This window comes from Ranitomeya variabilis, chromosome 5 (genome assembly GCF_051348905.1).
Source record: "Ranitomeya variabilis isolate aRanVar5 chromosome 5, aRanVar5.hap1, whole genome shotgun sequence".
Taxonomy (NCBI): Eukaryota; Metazoa; Chordata; class Amphibia; order Anura; family Dendrobatidae; genus Ranitomeya; species Ranitomeya variabilis.
In genome coordinates, this window is record NC_135236.1 from 192,077,994 (window position 1) to 192,094,807 (window position 16,814).

Genomic DNA, 16,814 nt, shown 5'->3' on the forward strand with positions numbered 1-16,814 from the left:
CCACCCCTATGGGAGTGGAGTCCATATTCATAACTTTAATGAGCGGTCCCACGTGACCGCTGAACAGGGGAAGAGCTGCGGCACCGAAGACCGTGGGACAGGCAGGGGGAGCGCCAGGAGCGCCGGGACTAGGTGAGTATGCGACAGTCCTCTCTCCCCCTCACCCGCCGACCCCACCGCCGATCATGACTCGAGTATAAGCCGAGAGGGGCACTTTCAGCCCAAAAATTTGGGCTGAAAATCTCGGCTTATACTCGAGTATATACGGTACCTGAAAAAGCCTAAAACGTTTTGGAAGAATGTTCTCTGGTCAGATGAGACAAAAGTAGAGCTTTTTGGGCAAAGGCATCAACATAGAGTTTACAGGAGAAAAAAAGAGGCATTCAAAGAAAAGAACACGGTCCCTACAGTCATACATGGCGGAGGTTCCCTGATGTTTTGGGGTTGCTTTGCTGCCTCTGGCACTGGACTGCTTGACCGTGTGGCATTATGAAGTCTGAAGACTACCAACAAATTTTGCAGCATAATGTAGAGCCCAGTGTGAGAAAGCTGGGTCTCCCTCAGAGGTCATGGGTCATCCAGCAGGACAATGACCCAAAAACACACTTCAAAAAGCACTAGAAAATGGTCTGAGAGAAAGCACTGGAGTCTCCTAAGGTGGCCAGCAATGAGTCCAGACCTGAATCCCATAGAACACCTGTGGAGAGATCTAAAAATGGCAGTTTGGAGAAGGCACCCTTCAAATATCAGGGACCTGAAGCAGTTTGCCAAAGAAGAATGGTCTAAAATTCCAGCAGAGCATTGTAAGAAACTCATTGATGGTTACCGGAAGCTGTTGGTCGCAGTAATTTTGGCTAAAGGTTGTGCAACCAAGTATTAGGCTGAGGGTGCCAATACTTTTGTCTGGCCCATTTTTGGAGTTTTGTGTGAAATGATCAATGTTTTGCTTTTTGCTTCATTCTCTTTTGTGTTTTTTCATTTAAGACAAATTAAATGAAGATAATAATACCAAATAATTTGTGTTTGCAATCATTTTCAGGAAGAAACGGAGTATTATCTGACAGAATTGCAGGGGTGTCAATACTTTTGGCCATGACTGTATATAATTGTCTAAGGGTCACTTCCGTCTGTCTGTCCTTCTTTCTGTCATGGATATTCATTGGTCGCAGCCTCTGTCTGTCATGGAATCCAAATCGCTGACTGTTTTGCCACGACCAATCAGCGACGGGCACAGTCCGGCGGAAAAATGGCCGCTCCTTCCTCCCTGAAGTCAGTGCCCGCTCCGTACTCCCCTCCAGTCTGCCCTCACACAGGGTTAATGGCAGCGGTAACGTTATGCCGCGGTGTAATGCACTCCGTTACCGCTGCTATTAACCCTGTGTGACCAACTTTTTACTATTCATGCTGCCTATGCTACATGAATAGTAAAACGATCTAATGTTAAAAATAATAAAAAAAATAAAAAATTGTTATATGCTCACCGTCCGTCGGCCCCAGGATCGACAACAGGCCTTTCCCGCTCGCGACGCTCCGGTAACCGGTCCATGCTGCGATCTCGCGAGATGCTGACGTAGCGGTCTCGCGAGATCGCTACGTCATCATCTCGCGAGACCGCAATGCACTCTTGAGACCGGAGCGTATGAGCAGCGTCAGTAACCGCTTTGCTTGGATCCGGGAGCTCCGGAAGGTGAGTACCGTATATATTCGAGTATAAGCCGAGATTTTCAGCCCACTTTTTTGGGCTGAAATTGCCCCTGTCGGCTTATACTTGAGTCATACCCAGGGTCGGCAGGGGAGGGGGAGCGGGGGCTGTCTAATAATACTCACCTAATCCTGGCGCAGTCCCTGCAGGTCCCTGCTTCCCGGCGCTGCAGTTTCTTCCTGTACTGAGCGGTCACATGGTACCGCTCATTACAGTAATGAACATGCGGCTCCACCTCCCATAGGGGTGGAGCCGCATATTCATTACTGTAATGAGCGGTAACGGTGCCGCTCACTACAGGAAGAAAATGCGGCGCCGGGAAACAGACGTGAAGGGACCTCGCCGGGAGCAGGTGAGTATGACGGGGGGCAGTGCGCGATATTCACCTGGTCCTCGTTCCACCGTCGGCGCCGCTGTGTCTTCCAGTGACGCTCAGGTCAGAGGGCACGGTGACGTGATTAGTGCGCGCCGCCCTCTTCCTGAACGTCGTTGCAGAGGATGGGAAGACACAGCGACGCCCAGCGGTGGAACGGGGAGCAGGTGACTCTAGCAAGTGCCGGGGGCCGGAGAGGTGAGTATGTAATTTTTTTAATCGCAGCTACAGCATATGGGGCAAATATCTGTATGGGGCATCTTATGTGCCCATGGGGGCAAATATCTGTATGGGGCATCTTATGTGCCCATGTGCAGCATGATATGGGGGCAAATATCTGTATGGGGCATCTTATGTGGCCATGTGCAGCATGATATGGGGCATCTGTATGGGCCATGTGCAGCATGATATGGGGGCAAATATCTGTATGGGGCATCTGTATGGGGCCATGTGCAGCATTATATGGGGCCATGTGCAGCATGATATGGGGGCAAATATCTGTATGGAGCATCTTATGGGGCCATAATCCACATTTGTGGAGCATTATACGGGGCAAATGTCTGTATGGAGCATCTTATGGGGTCATAATCAGCATTTGTGCAGCATTATATGGGGCATATTTTTATATGGAGCATCTTATGGGGCCCATCATGAACTGTATGGAGCATTATATGGTGCTCCTGATTCAATATGGATATTTAAAAACACTTAAACTACTGATGTCTCAATTAATTTTACTTTTATTGGTATCTATTTTTATTTTTGAAATTTACCGGTAGCTGCTGCATTTTCCACCCTAGGCTTATACTCGAGTCATTAAGTTTTCCCAGTTTTTTGTGGCAAAATTGGGGGGGGGGGGGGGGGTCGGCTTATACTCGGGTCGGCTTATACTCGAGTATATACGGTATATAACTATTTTTTATTTCTTTTTTTAACAGGGATATGATGCCCACATTGCTATATACTACGTGGGCTGTGCTATATACTAAGTCGGCTGTGTTATATACACTACGTGGCTGGGCAATATACTACATGGGCTGTGCTATATACTACGTGACTATACAACGTGGGCTGCGCAATATACAACGTGGGCTGCGCAATATACAGCGTGGGCTTCGCAATGTACTGCGTGGGCTGCGCAATGTACTGCGTGGGCTGCGCAATGTACTGCGTGGGCTGCGCAATGTACTGCGTGGGCTGCGCAATGTACTGCGTGGGCTGCGCAATGTACTGCGTGGGCTGTGCAATGTACTGCGTGGGCTGTGCAATGTACTGCGTGGGCTGTGCTACACACTACGCATACCTATTCTAGAATACCCGATGCGTTAGAATCGGGCCACCATCTAGTGTGTATATATATATATATATATATATATATACACATACACACACACTCACCGGCCACTTTATTAGGTACACCTGTCCAACTTCTTGTTAACACTTAATTTCTAATCAGCCAATCACATGGCGGCAACTCAGTGCATTTAGGCATGTAGACATGGTCAAGACAATCTCCTGCAGTTCAAACCGAGCATCAGTATGGGGAAGAAAGGTGATTTGAGTGCCTTTGAACGTGGCATGGTTGTTGGTGCCAGAAGGGCTGGTCTGAGTATTTCAGAAACTGCTGATCTACTGGGATTTTCACGCACAACCATCTCTAGGGTTTACAGAGAATGGTCCGAAAAAGAAAAAAAATCCAGTGAGCGGCAGTTCTGTGGGCGGAAATGCCTTGTTGATGCCAGAGGTCAGAGGAGAATGGGCAGACTGGTTCGAGCTGATAGAAAGGCAACAGTGACTCAAATCGCCACCCGTTACAACCAAGGTAGGCCTAAGAGCATCTCTGAACGCACAGTGCGTCGAACTTTGAGGCAGATGGGCTACAGCAGCAGAAGACCACACCGGGTACCACTCCTTTCAGCTAAGAACAGGAAACGGAGGCTACAATTTGTACAAGCTCATCGAAATTGGACAGTAGAAGATTGGAAAAACGTTGCTTGGTCTGATGAGTCTCGATTTCTGCTGCGACATTCGGATGGTAGGGTCAGAATTTGGCGTAAACAACATGAAAGCATGGATCCATCCTGCCTTGTATGGAGCATCTTTGGGATGTGCAGCCGACAAATCTGCGGCAACTGTGTGATGCCATCATGTCAATATGGACCAAAATCTCTGAGGAATGCTTCCAGCACCTTGTTGAATCTATGCCACGAAGAATTGAGGCAGTTCTGAAGGCAAAGGGGGGTCCAACCCGTTACTAGCATGGTGTACCTAATAAAGTGGCCGGTGAGTGTGTGTATATTATATATATATATATATATATATATATATATATATATATATATACACATACGCATACATACATACATATATACACATATATATATACACTGTGTTCCAAATTATTATGCAAATAATATTTCCTCATATTTTCTCTAATTTACCTATCTGAATTGCAGTCATTGTTATTTTCCAGTCATCTACTATTCTAGTATAATTGCAATGTTTTGGAACAAACTGCCTATGAAAACGGTATCTTTTTAAAAAAAATTAAACACTCAAAATGCATGTTCCAAATTATTATGCACAGCAGAGTTTTCAACCTTTTTTTTTTTATTTTGAACAAAAAAAATGGTCAATTGTGAAGTTATAAGCATTATCAGCTTATTACAAAATGAAATCAAACAGTTTTCAAGTGAAAACTTTATTCTAGGTGATGTTACATTTGCACATAGGACCCCTTGTTCGGAAGAAGCTTCTGAACTCTCTTGTCCATTGAATGTCAGTTTTTGGATGGTTTCTGCTTCAATTGTTTTGCATGTGGACAGAATACCCTCCCAGAGCTGTTGCTTAGATGTGAACTGCCTCCCGCCATCGTAGACACTCCTTTTGATGATGCTCCAGAGGTTCTCAATGGGGTTGAGGTCAGGGGAAGATGGTGGCCACACCATAAGTTTGTCCTCTTTTATGCCCATAGCAGCCAGAGATGCAGATGTGTTTTTTGCAGCATGAGACGGTGCATTATCATGCATGAAAATGATCTTGCTGCAGAAAGCACGGTTCTTCCTCTTGAACCATGGCAGGAAGTGTTTTAGAAACTCCACATAGATTATGGAGTTCATCTTTACCCCTTCAGGGATCATAAAGGGGCCGCCAATCTCTCTCCCCATGATTCCAGCCCAAAACATTACTCCACCTCCTCCTTGTTGGCGCCTTAGCCGTGTTTTCATGGGGTGTCCATCAACCAGCCATCCTCCACTCCATCCATCTGGACCATCGAGCGTTGCACGGCACTCATCGGTGAACAAAACAGTTTGGAAGTCAGTCTTCATGCATCGTTTGGCCCACTGGAGCCGTTTCTGCTTGTGTGCAGTGGATAGAGGTGGTCGACAGGATGGCTTACGCACAGCTGCAAACCTCTGAAGGACCCTGCATCTTGTTGTTCTGGGGACGTTGGAGGCACCAGCAGCTTCAAAAACTTGTCTGCTGCTATGACAAGGCATTTTTGCAGCTGCTCCTTTAACCTTACGCAATTGCCTGTTGGAAATAGTCCTCAAATTTTCCTTATCAGCACGCACACGTGTGTGCTGGGAATCAGCTACATACTTCTTGATTGTGCGATGATCACAATGAAGTGTCTTGGCAATGTTGATTGTAGTCATGCTTTGACCTAAATACTCCACAATTTGTTGCTTCTCAGCAGCCGACACATCCTTTTTCTTTCCCATTTTGGCAAAAAATGTAGGCTGCTTAATAATGTGGAACAGCTTTCTTAAGTAGTCTTGCCTTTATTTGGACACACCTGCCAAACTAATTTGCACAGGTATCTGCAATTGCTTTCAGTGATATAAAGAGCCCTGACACACATCACCATCAATGAGTTTAAATGACAAACAAAAAAATTCTAACCTTACCACTCCTAAACTCTTTGTGCATAATAATTTGGAACACAGTGTACAAGTATATATATATATATATATATATATATATATATATATATATATATATATATATATATATATATATATATATATATATATATATAGTGATTAATAGGTTAGGTTATATATTATATCAGCATTTTGAACTTAACTGTGTGTATCAATAATCAATAGCCCATATCATGCTAGGGACCACAAACGACCCAAAAATCCAGATATTAGAACGTCTAGTCAGGATTTCAATTTCATGCTGATTAAATCATTAGGAATCTAGATAGCAGCTGTCATTTAAGACAGTGACAATGTCTTCTTCCTCTTAATTACATTTTAAATGGCGGAAATGGCAACTTGAAAACACTTAGCTATCTTCTTATAGCCGCCTCCTGCTGTGTGGGCCTCCACCATTTTCAGAGTGCTAGGTAGCCGTTTAGGCCGGTTTCACACGTCAGTGGCTCCGGTACGTGAGGTGACAGTTTCCTCACGTACCGGAGACACTGACACACGTAGACCCATAAAAATCAATGCATCTGTTCAGATGTCATTGATTTTTTGCGGACCGTGTCTCCGTGTGCCAAACACGGAGACATGTCAGTGTTCGTGGGAGCGCACGTATTACACGGACCCATTAAAGTCAATGGGTCCGTGTAAAACACGGACCGCACACGGACGTTGTCCGTCTGGGGTCCGTGTGCGTGCAGGAGACAGCGCTACAGTAAGCGCTGTCCCCCCCACATGGTGCTGAAGCCGCGATTCATATGTTCCCTGCAGCAGCGCTTGCTGCAGAGAAAATATGAATAATAGTGTTTAAAATAAAGATCTATGTGTCCGCCGCCCTCCCACCCCCTGTGCGCCCCCCCGCTGTTCAGAAAATACTCACCCACTCCCACGTTGGCTGTCACTCCTTCCTCTCTGCCCCGCGCCTCCTACTGTATGCGGTCACGTGGGGCCGCTCATTTACAATCATGAATAGTTGGCTCTGCCCCTATGGGAGGTGGAGCCACATATTCATGACTGTAAATGATCGGCCCCACGTGACCGCATACAGGAGAAGATGGGGCCAGACCAGGAAGGAGCGACAGCCAACGAGGGAGCGGGTGAGTATTTTCTGAACAGCGGGGGGGGGGGGGGCGCACAGGGGGTGGGGGGGGCGGGGGACACATAGATCTTTATTTAAACACTATTATTCATATTTTCTCTGCAGCAAACGCTGCTGCAGGGAACATATGAATCGCGGCTTCAGCACGATGCAGAGTACCACACGCGTGGGTACCACACGCTCCGTGTGGTACCCACTCGCCATACGGGCGGCACACGTGTGCCGCACGTATGGCCTACGTGAGTTCCCAGGCACACGGACACGGATAACTCCGGTACCGATTTATTCCGGTACCGGAATTATCTGGACGTGTGGGACAGCCCTTAGAAGAACCCATGGCTGCTGTTTTTTGGCACAAGGGAAAAGGAGGCTGGGTTTTTATAAAACTGGGAAATTTGCATCACATGACTTTCCTAATGATGATAGTGAACAAGCCATAAAACTCTAACAGGCTCATTAAGGTCTGAAACCATGGTCAAAGTTATATGAACGCACAAATCTTCAAGTGTGACCAAATTTTTGCATGGGCCTATTTTACTTTTTGATATTTTTAAAATCTAAAAGATGAAAAAACTTTTTTTTTTTTCCCCTAAAATACAAAGGAAATGTGCAATCTCTAACTTTAGGCCTTTTAAAGATCATTTAACCTCTTTCCAACATCGGGCGCACATTTATGCCGACGTCGGACTCCCTCCCTTTGATGTGGGCTTCGGCAGTGAGCCCACATCTTTCCCGGGACCTGTCAGCCGTTTTGAACAGCTGACATGTGCCCGCAATAGCCACGGGTGGAATCCACCCTCAGCAATTAACCAGTTAAATGCCATTGTCAAGCTCTGACAGCAGCATTTACCAAGCGCTTCCTGCAACTGCACCAGAAATACGCACACTGATGACCTGCGTCACGTGATTGCGGGTCACCGGTGTGTTTGCATGACAATCGGAGGTCTCCTGGAGACCTCTATGGTTGTCAGTGCCGGATTGCTGTGAGCACCACCCAGTGGTCGGCGCTCATAGCAAGTGAGCAATTCTGCTATACAGAGGCAATCTGATCATCGCCTCTATGTAGCAGAGCCGATAGGGTTGTGGCAGCTTCTAGTCTCCCATGGAGACTATTGAAACATGCCAAAAGTAAAAAAAAAAAAAAATGTTTTTATATTTTTTTTATTAATATTTTTAAAAGTTCAAATCAACCCCCTTTTGCCCCATTCAAAATAAAACAATAAAAAAGATCAAACATACACATATTTGGTATTGTCGAGTTCAGAATCGCCCGATCAATAAAAAAAAAAAAGGATTAACCTAATCGCTAACCGGCATATCGAGAAAAAAGTCATACAGCCAAAATTATGTTTTTTTGGTCACCGTGAAATTGCATTAAAATGCAATAACGTGCGATCAAAAGAACGTATCCGCACAAAAGTGGTATCATTAAAAACGTCAGCTCGGCATGCAAAAAAAATAAGCCCTCACCCAACCCGAGATCACGAAAAATGGAGACGCTACGGGTATTGGAAAATGGTGCAATAATTTTTTTTTTTTAACAATGTTTGGAATTTTTTTTTCACCATGTAGATAAAAAAGAACCTAGACATGTTTGGTGTCTATGAACTCGTAATGACCTGGAGAATCATAATGGCAGGTCAGTTTTAGCATTTAGCGAACCTAGTAAAAACGACAAACAAAAAACAAGTGTGGGAGTGCACTTTTTTTGCAATTTCACCACATTTGGAATGTTTTTCCCATTTCCTAGTACACGACATGGTAAAACTAATGGTGTCGTTCAAAAGTACAACTCGTCCCGCAAAAAACAAGCCCTCACATGGCCATACTGACGGAAAAATAAAAAGCTATGGCTCTGGGAAGAAGGAGCGAAAACTGAAAATAGCTCTGGGGGTCAAGGGGTTAATCTTCAACTTGCTTAACTGTTCACAATAACAGTACTTTTGACTAGGGGTGCCCAAACTTTTACATGCCACTGTATATGTGATGTTCGGGGTTGATGCCAAAAGGAATCCCGAATATTTTTTGAGAGTATGGTAGACTATCAGCTTAATTGTCAAAGGTTCCAATTACCGTACTGTTATTGGTGTTCTGATTTTCTTTGGAGTTAAGCAAGGCACATCAATGAATGGAAGTATGGCGATAGAGCTCCTATCTTGGAATCTCTGTTACAAGTCAGCTGCTTCTGTTTCAAAATAACTTGATTGGGACCAGTTTCTCCTGATGCAGAGAAACTGGCCCTTTCGTATTCCTTTTTTCAAAGCCGATTGGTGGTGGTGACTATCCCATTTAGGGCTCCTTTTCACTTGTGAGAAATACGTGCGAGTCTCGCATGTTAAAACCAAGCTCTGGCGCTGGCATTCCAGAGCGGAGAGTGCGGCTGCATAGCAATACATGGAGCTGCACGCTCCGCTCCCAAGTGGCGGTGCCAGAGCTTGGTTTTAACCTGCGAGACTCACACGTATTTCTCGCAAGTGAAAAGGAGCTCTTAGTAGGCTAATAGTAACCGTTGTGTTTTCGTACGTGCGTGTTCTAAGACTTTCCATCTTTGGGGAGAGGATGCAAATCAAGTTTTTTCTCTCAGTGGGGATCCTCTTGGTAGAACTAAAGTACATCACTAAAAACTCTTTTTAAGGATCTATACATATGCTATAAAGAAAATATCAGAGCATGGTGGGAGATTAAGGGGATAGAAAATTATTTAAACTGACTGAGTTGCCAAGCACTTTCTGCCATCTCCATCATCAGTCGCACAGACATGAATGGAGTTGCAGAGATTATGCCTGACCAAGCTGTTTAATTAAATCCTGAACGAAATAAAGAATTAGGGTACGTGTCCACCTTCAGGATGGCCGGCAAACCCGCTCCGCCCCCTTCTGTGACGCGATGATGCCGGATGTGTTCATTGCACACATCCGGCATCATCGCACCCCACACATAGGGCCCTGTGGTTTACCTTGTGGCGGGCAGCGTCGCCGCAAGGTACACGGACATGCTGCGATCTTAAAAGACGCGCCGCCTGTCCGGAATCGCAGGGCCACCGGGTGCGTGTTACCACGCATAGTGGAGACGGGATTTGATAAAATCCCCTCCACTATGCTGTAACATCTGGACGCTGCGTGTTTGACGCTGCGGCTCTACGCAGCGTTTCCTGAACGTGGAAACATACCCTTAGAATGAGAACCCTCTTCCTTCCCAATGATGGACAGGGGAGAAATCTCATTTGTGAGAAGATCCCCTTAAAAAAAAAAAAAATCTTTGCCGACTTGCACCGAGTAACATTTTTTGGCAAACAAATGTATGCATTATCAAATCTGTAAATTTACATTCATAATAGTTTTGCATTAATCTTTTTAGGCCAGTTTATAACTCTCACTATGCAAACTTTATTTGCAAAAACACACACACAAAAGAATCAATTAACCCCTTAACGACCGCAGATACACCTTTTCACGGCAACAATTAAGGGTACTTAAACTACAGCGCCGTGGAAAAAGTGTATAGCGCACCCCAGAGTCGGAATTTCTCCGGGGTCTTGGCTGCCGAGACCACAGTGAACATGATCCGGGTCGGTTTTTACCAACCCTGGGGTTGCGATCGGCATCATTAACTGTATAATGAGGACCGCAAAAAAAAAAAAAGGAAGTCCGATATGCCATTTAATTTTTCTCTCCTCTCATGTGATTGAACATCAGAGGAGAGAAATAGGATCTCCCCCCCCCCCCCCCCATGGCTGCCAGCATCTTCTTCTGATAAGAAATGACAGGCACCTGCGCAACAATAGGAGATCTTTCCTATCGGTTCACAGTGATCAAAAAAAAGGATAATAAAAAAAAAAAAAAGTTAATAAAAAAACCCCTTTATCACCCCCTTAGTTAGGGAACAATAATGAAATAAAAAAAAAAAAAAAAAAAAAAAAAAAAAAATATATATATATATATATATATATATATATATATATATATTTCCATTAGGGTTAGAGTTGGGCTAAAGTTAGGGTTTGGATTACGTTTACGGTTGGGATTAGGGTTACGGGTGTGTCAGGGTTATGTTTGTGGTTAGGGTTATGGTTAAGGGTGTGTTGGGGTTAGTGCTGGAGTTAGAATTGGGGGATTTCCACTGTTTAGACACATCAGGGGCTCTCCAACCGCGACATGGCGTCCAATCTTAATTCCAGCCAATTCTACATTGAAAAAGTCAAACGGCGCTCCTTCCCTTCCGAGCTCTGCCATGCAGTTTTTAGAATGGTGTCACTTTTGGGTATTTTGCGTCATGTACACCCCTCAAAGTGACTTCAAATGTGATGTGATCCCTAAAAAAATGGTTTTGTACATTTTGTTGTAAAAATGAGAAATCGCTGGTCATCTTTTAACCCTTATAACTTCCTAACAAAAAAATTTCTAAAATTCTGCTAATGTACAGTAGACATGTGGGAAATGTTATCTATTAACTATATTGTGTAACATATTGTCTATTGTCTGTACAAGTCCCCTCTATAAGTTGTAAAGCGCTGCGGAATATGTTGGCGCCATATAAATAAAAATTATTATTATAACATATCTCTCTGATTTAAGAGCATAAAAAAAATTTGCAAATTGTGAAATTTTAAATTTTTTTGCCATATTTCTGTTTTTTTCATAAATAAACACAAAAAACACCAAATAATATCCCTTACAGGGTCATGAAGGGTAATATATAACAAAACAAAAAAGAAGAACCTTCACACAGAGACCAAAAATTAATGAAAAATGTACAAATGTTTATTAAAGAAAAACATACACAGGAATATATAAAATCATGGCAGAGACCACCAGTGCAGAAACAACGGTGGGACACACACGGGTCCAACCTCAATATAAGTATATACTCAGCAGTAATACAAGAATGACATGCAGCCTGAAATAGTGTGTATATATATAATATATATATATACATATATTTTATAAAAGAGCTACACGTGGAACATATAATTTAGATACAATAAAGTGCTAATGTGTGATAGTGCAACAAATGCTACTGTACATAATAAGCATCCACAGTCTGAAATAGTATATATATACACATATCCTTTATAAAAGAGCTACACGTGGAACATATAATTAGATACAATAAAGTGCTGATGTGCGATAGTGCAATAAATGCTACTATACATAATAAGCATCCACAGTGAACTCAGAAAAGGTAACAGCTTAAACTGAAGTAAATAGTAAAAAGACATATTGTAAGTATATACTTAGCACAAATGTGCAGTGCAATGTATAGGTATAGTTACCGAGCGGATGAACCGGGGACCCACCACACCCGACGCGCGTTTCGCACGGAAATGCTTAGGTATCTAATTATATGTTCCACGTGTAGCTCTTTTATAAATATATATATATACACACACACACACACTATTTCAGACTGTGGATGCTTATTATGTACAGTAGCATTTGTTGCACTATCACACATTAGCACTTTATTGTATCTAAATTATATGTTCCACGTGTAGCTCTTTTATAAAATATATGTATATATGTATATGTATATATATATATTATATATATATACACACTATTTCAGGCTGCATGTCATTCTTGTATTACTGCTGAGTATATACTTATATTGAGGTTGGACCCGTGTGTGTCCCACCGTTGTTTCTGCACTGGTGGTCTCTGCCATGATTTTATATATTCCTGTGTATGTTTTTCTTTAATAAACATTTGTACATTTTTCATTAATTTTTGGTCTCTGTGTGAAGGTTCTTCTTTTTGGTTTTCTAAATAAACACAAGTCATATTGAAGAAATTTTACCACGAACATGAAGTACAATTTGTCTCAGAATCAGCAGGATCCGTTAAAGAGGCCCAGAGTTATAACCTCATAAAGTGACAGTGGTCAGAATTGTAAAAATTGGCCCGGTCATTAAGCTGCAAATTGACTCTGTCATTAAGGGTTAACACGAAAGAAAAAAAATAAGTGAATGTTTAGAATATATGATTATTTCTACAGTGAATACGTCCTGGAGTCTCTTACCTTGAGTAACACTTCTACTATATTTGCATGTCCTTCTGAAGCAGCCATGTGCAAAGGAGTTCGGTCAACTTTAGTACGTGCATCTCTGCTTACTCCGGCCCTAAGAAGCACTTCCGTTGTAGAATAATGACCATACTGGGCTGCTAGATGGAGTGGAGATGTTCCAAGCTGCAATTACACAGAGCAGGTAAGACTTATGATCGTGCATAGTGTGATATATATATATTTCTATCATGTAGATCTCACTTGCATGTATACTCCCCTATAATCATATATACTCATATACTCACAGCTAATATATACATTATAATCAATGGCTTAAAATGGCTGACATAAACTGATATAAGCCAGACAGACTGTATGGGGGTTTTCCATGCAAAAGCGGAACAGCACCAGATGTATTAAGTGCTGATCAGATGTCTCAACTTTGTCCTAGATGCAGAGCTACATTTTAGTTGCTTAATCAGCACTCATATGTGCATTAATCACAATATTCCATATACATTTAGGTAACCAATAACAGAGGAGCTAGACAATATGGTAATTAACTAACCACCCCTAACCACTCCTTTCTATACGCAATTATAAAACTACGTATGTACAATAAATCGTCAGTATTGATGGAATGTTATTGACACAATGTTGTGCAGTCTCATTCTTGAGCGCTCAAAATACTCACTCTTATTGGGAACGGCCGCAGAACACACAGGGATAAATTTATCCAAACCAAATTTCCATAACAATACATACAGAATAATAAACCTGACAAAAATCATACCAACAGTTGCAGGGATTGTCTTGAGAGCTTCTTTTTCTTTGTAAAGTCAGAGAAATTATTCTTGTTATTTAAATTTTTTAATATTGTTTAAACATTTCACAATATGGCTCTGGTGCTTTCCGTAGGTCTATGTTTACCCTCCTGCTTGTTTCATTTTGCCATCTAATCACATGGCTGCCCAGCAGTGATACCTACAGTGGCTTGAGAGTATTCATCCCTTTGGCATTTTTGTGTTTTGCTACCTCACAACCCGGAATTTCACTGTTTTTCTTAATTGGATTAATGCTTAGGCTTTGACCAGACCACTCCAAAACATTTACACATTTCCCCTTAAACCACTCGAGTGTTGCTTTAGCAGTATGCTTTGGGTCATTGTCTTTTTGGAAGGTGAACCTCCATCCCTGTCTCAAATCACTGACAGAAAAACAAGTTTTGCTCAAGACTATCCCTGTATTTCCCACCATTCATCTTCCCCTTAACTCACACTATTTTATATTTCCCTGCTGATGAAAAACATCCCTACAGCATGATGCTGCTACCACAATGTTTCACTGTGGGGATTGTGTTCTTGGGTGAGGAGCTGGATTGATTTGGTGCCAGACAGTGTTTACCTACCGTGAATGGTTCCTGTCGATCATGTGATCGGAGGAACTGAACATATATAGAGGAACACTTATGACTTAAGTCACGCCCCCTGAGGAAACAACCAAAAGCGAAACGCACGCTGGGGTGCTACCCTAACAATACAAATGGGTAATTACTGCTGCATTTGATGTATGCTTTCTCTTTGTTACCATCCTTTACTTAAAATATACGCATATACATGCCATGGGTGGTACAGTGCATGTTACAGAGTTTGTTTTCAGTGCAGGGGCCAATTGGATGTGCTGTTACACAATACATATCTAAAACATATAGACTACTAAACATCCATTACCTACTAGCACTGTACTGAAGATTTGCGGGTACAGGTGCACACATATACCATGTATATTACTAACTTGATTATTCGTAGAGGATGGTTACTATATATGCTTCTAATTGATTGTTTTGCATGCACTAACCCTTGGTCATACAATACAAATAGCACCTCTGGCTCCCTTTACTGTTTCACCCCGTATCTTGCCCATTATTTATGTGCTTGTATACAAATTAATTATTTTAATAAAACATGTTTTTAGCATGGACTCTATCCTCTCCTTTTTTAATTATCTTACAGTCACTACGTTGGCATATACTGTATATTCACAATATACAAAAATGTTGATCTGGAGATTTTTTCAAATATTGCTTACCTTGGTGGCCAAAAAAATTGATATTGGTCTCATCTGATTACAGCACCTTCCTCCATACATTTAGGGATTCTGACGTAAATCTTTGGGCAAACTCAAAATGAACCTTACAATTTTTGTGTGTAAATAAAGGATTTTTCCTGCCCACTCTTCAAGACCACCTCTATGGAGTGTATGGCTTATTGTGTTCATATAGACAGATACCCCAGTCTCTGCAACTCCTTCAGGGTTACCTTTGGTCTCTGTGCTGCCTCACTGATTAATGCCCTCCTTGCCCGGGCTGAGAGTTTTGGTGGGTGGCCCTCTCTTGGCAGGTTTATTGTGGTACCATGTTCTTTCCATGATGAGAATGGATTTGATGGTGCTCCGGGAAATCATCATCAGGGATTGTGATTTTTTTAACCCAACCCTGACTTGTACTGCTCAACAACTTTGTCCCTGACTTTTTGGGAGATCTCCTAGGTCTTCATGGTGCTGTTTTGGTTAGTGGTGTTTCTTTGCATCTTGTTAATGGTGTTGTAGCTTCTGTGGCCTTTCAGAAAAGGAGTATACAGTATACAATGACAGACCAGGTGATAGTTTGATTGCACACAAAGGGACCCATATTTAAGAAAAAAAAAATATTTTCTATTTTTAATACAATAAAAATACTAACAATGGCAAGCATTAGGATAATACAAATGATGTAATAAATATCAATGTTAGACTATTTACCCAATCTGTAGTAAAAGGAGCTCCATTTGCCATTAATATCCGAACTTCATCATCTTGACCAGCTCGAGCTGCCTCTAAAAGTTTTTTTCCCAAATCAACCAAGGACATCTAAAAAAAATAATAAAAAATAATAATTTGTGAAGTCTTTAAATGAAACAATTGGTTAGCACAATTTTCCATTGTTTAACAGTGTATACTATTTTACATGGAGATACAGAAAATATATAGAAACGTTTAATTTCATGTCAGGGGGAGAGTCAACATAAATGCCTACAGACAATAACAGAACAAAGGCCATATACCATGGCCCATCTATTTTAGCTCTGTCTCTATTGGTGAAAACTAATAAAGGGCGCTTTCACACTGTGCTCAGGCATCAAGCTCAGTGGCGCACAAAACTGGATTTGGGCGTATGAGTCGACGGGGCCATAGACTATAATGGTGCCAACAGAGCGAACACAGAAGTGGACACTCAGGCTATGTTTCCACGGTCAGTAAACGCTGCATAAATTTCCCATTGACTATCATTAGATGCGGTAAAACTTAATTTAATTATTAGCTTACTACGCATACGAACTAATTTAAAGGGAACCTGTCACCCCGTTTTTTGAAGATGAGCTAAAAACACCAAGGTTACTTACGGGTAGCCGGTTTTTCCGGAGCCCATGACGGCACACCTGAGAGAGGGGATCCGCCCAGTCAGGACAGGAACCCTACTGAAAATAAAAGGGCGGTACCTCTCCCTCGCTTCAGTTGGTTTTCAGAGCATGAGAGGCCCCCCTGGTTAGTATACATGGCAATCCAACACCACATTATATTAAATAAACACACCCAAAACAATAGTGCACACCGAAAGGGTGAAAAAAAGGGGGGGAATATACGGGTGCCGTCATGGGCTCCGGA

At 42.4% G+C, this 16,814-nt stretch overlaps 1 protein-coding gene across 3 annotated transcripts in view; it reads right to left on the reverse strand.

Annotated features, from left to right (window-relative positions):
• The window catches only part of GABPB1 (GA binding protein transcription factor subunit beta 1), a 72,873-nt gene that overhangs the window by 38,448 nt on the left and 17,611 nt on the right, over nucleotides 1-16,814 (reverse strand). For all 3 annotated transcript variants that reach the window (XR_013215654.1, XM_077263669.1, XM_077263670.1), the window contains exons 2-3: nucleotides 15,912-16,019; nucleotides 13,128-13,295 (exon numbers count right to left, since the gene is read on the reverse strand). Coding sequence is in view for 2 of the 3 variants with exons in the window: in XM_077263669.1 (XP_077119784.1) it covers nucleotides 13,128-13,295; nucleotides 15,912-16,019 (276 nt within the window). In the remaining variant the exon portion in view is untranslated. The remainder of the gene's footprint in view (nucleotides 1-13,127; nucleotides 13,296-15,911; nucleotides 16,020-16,814) is intronic.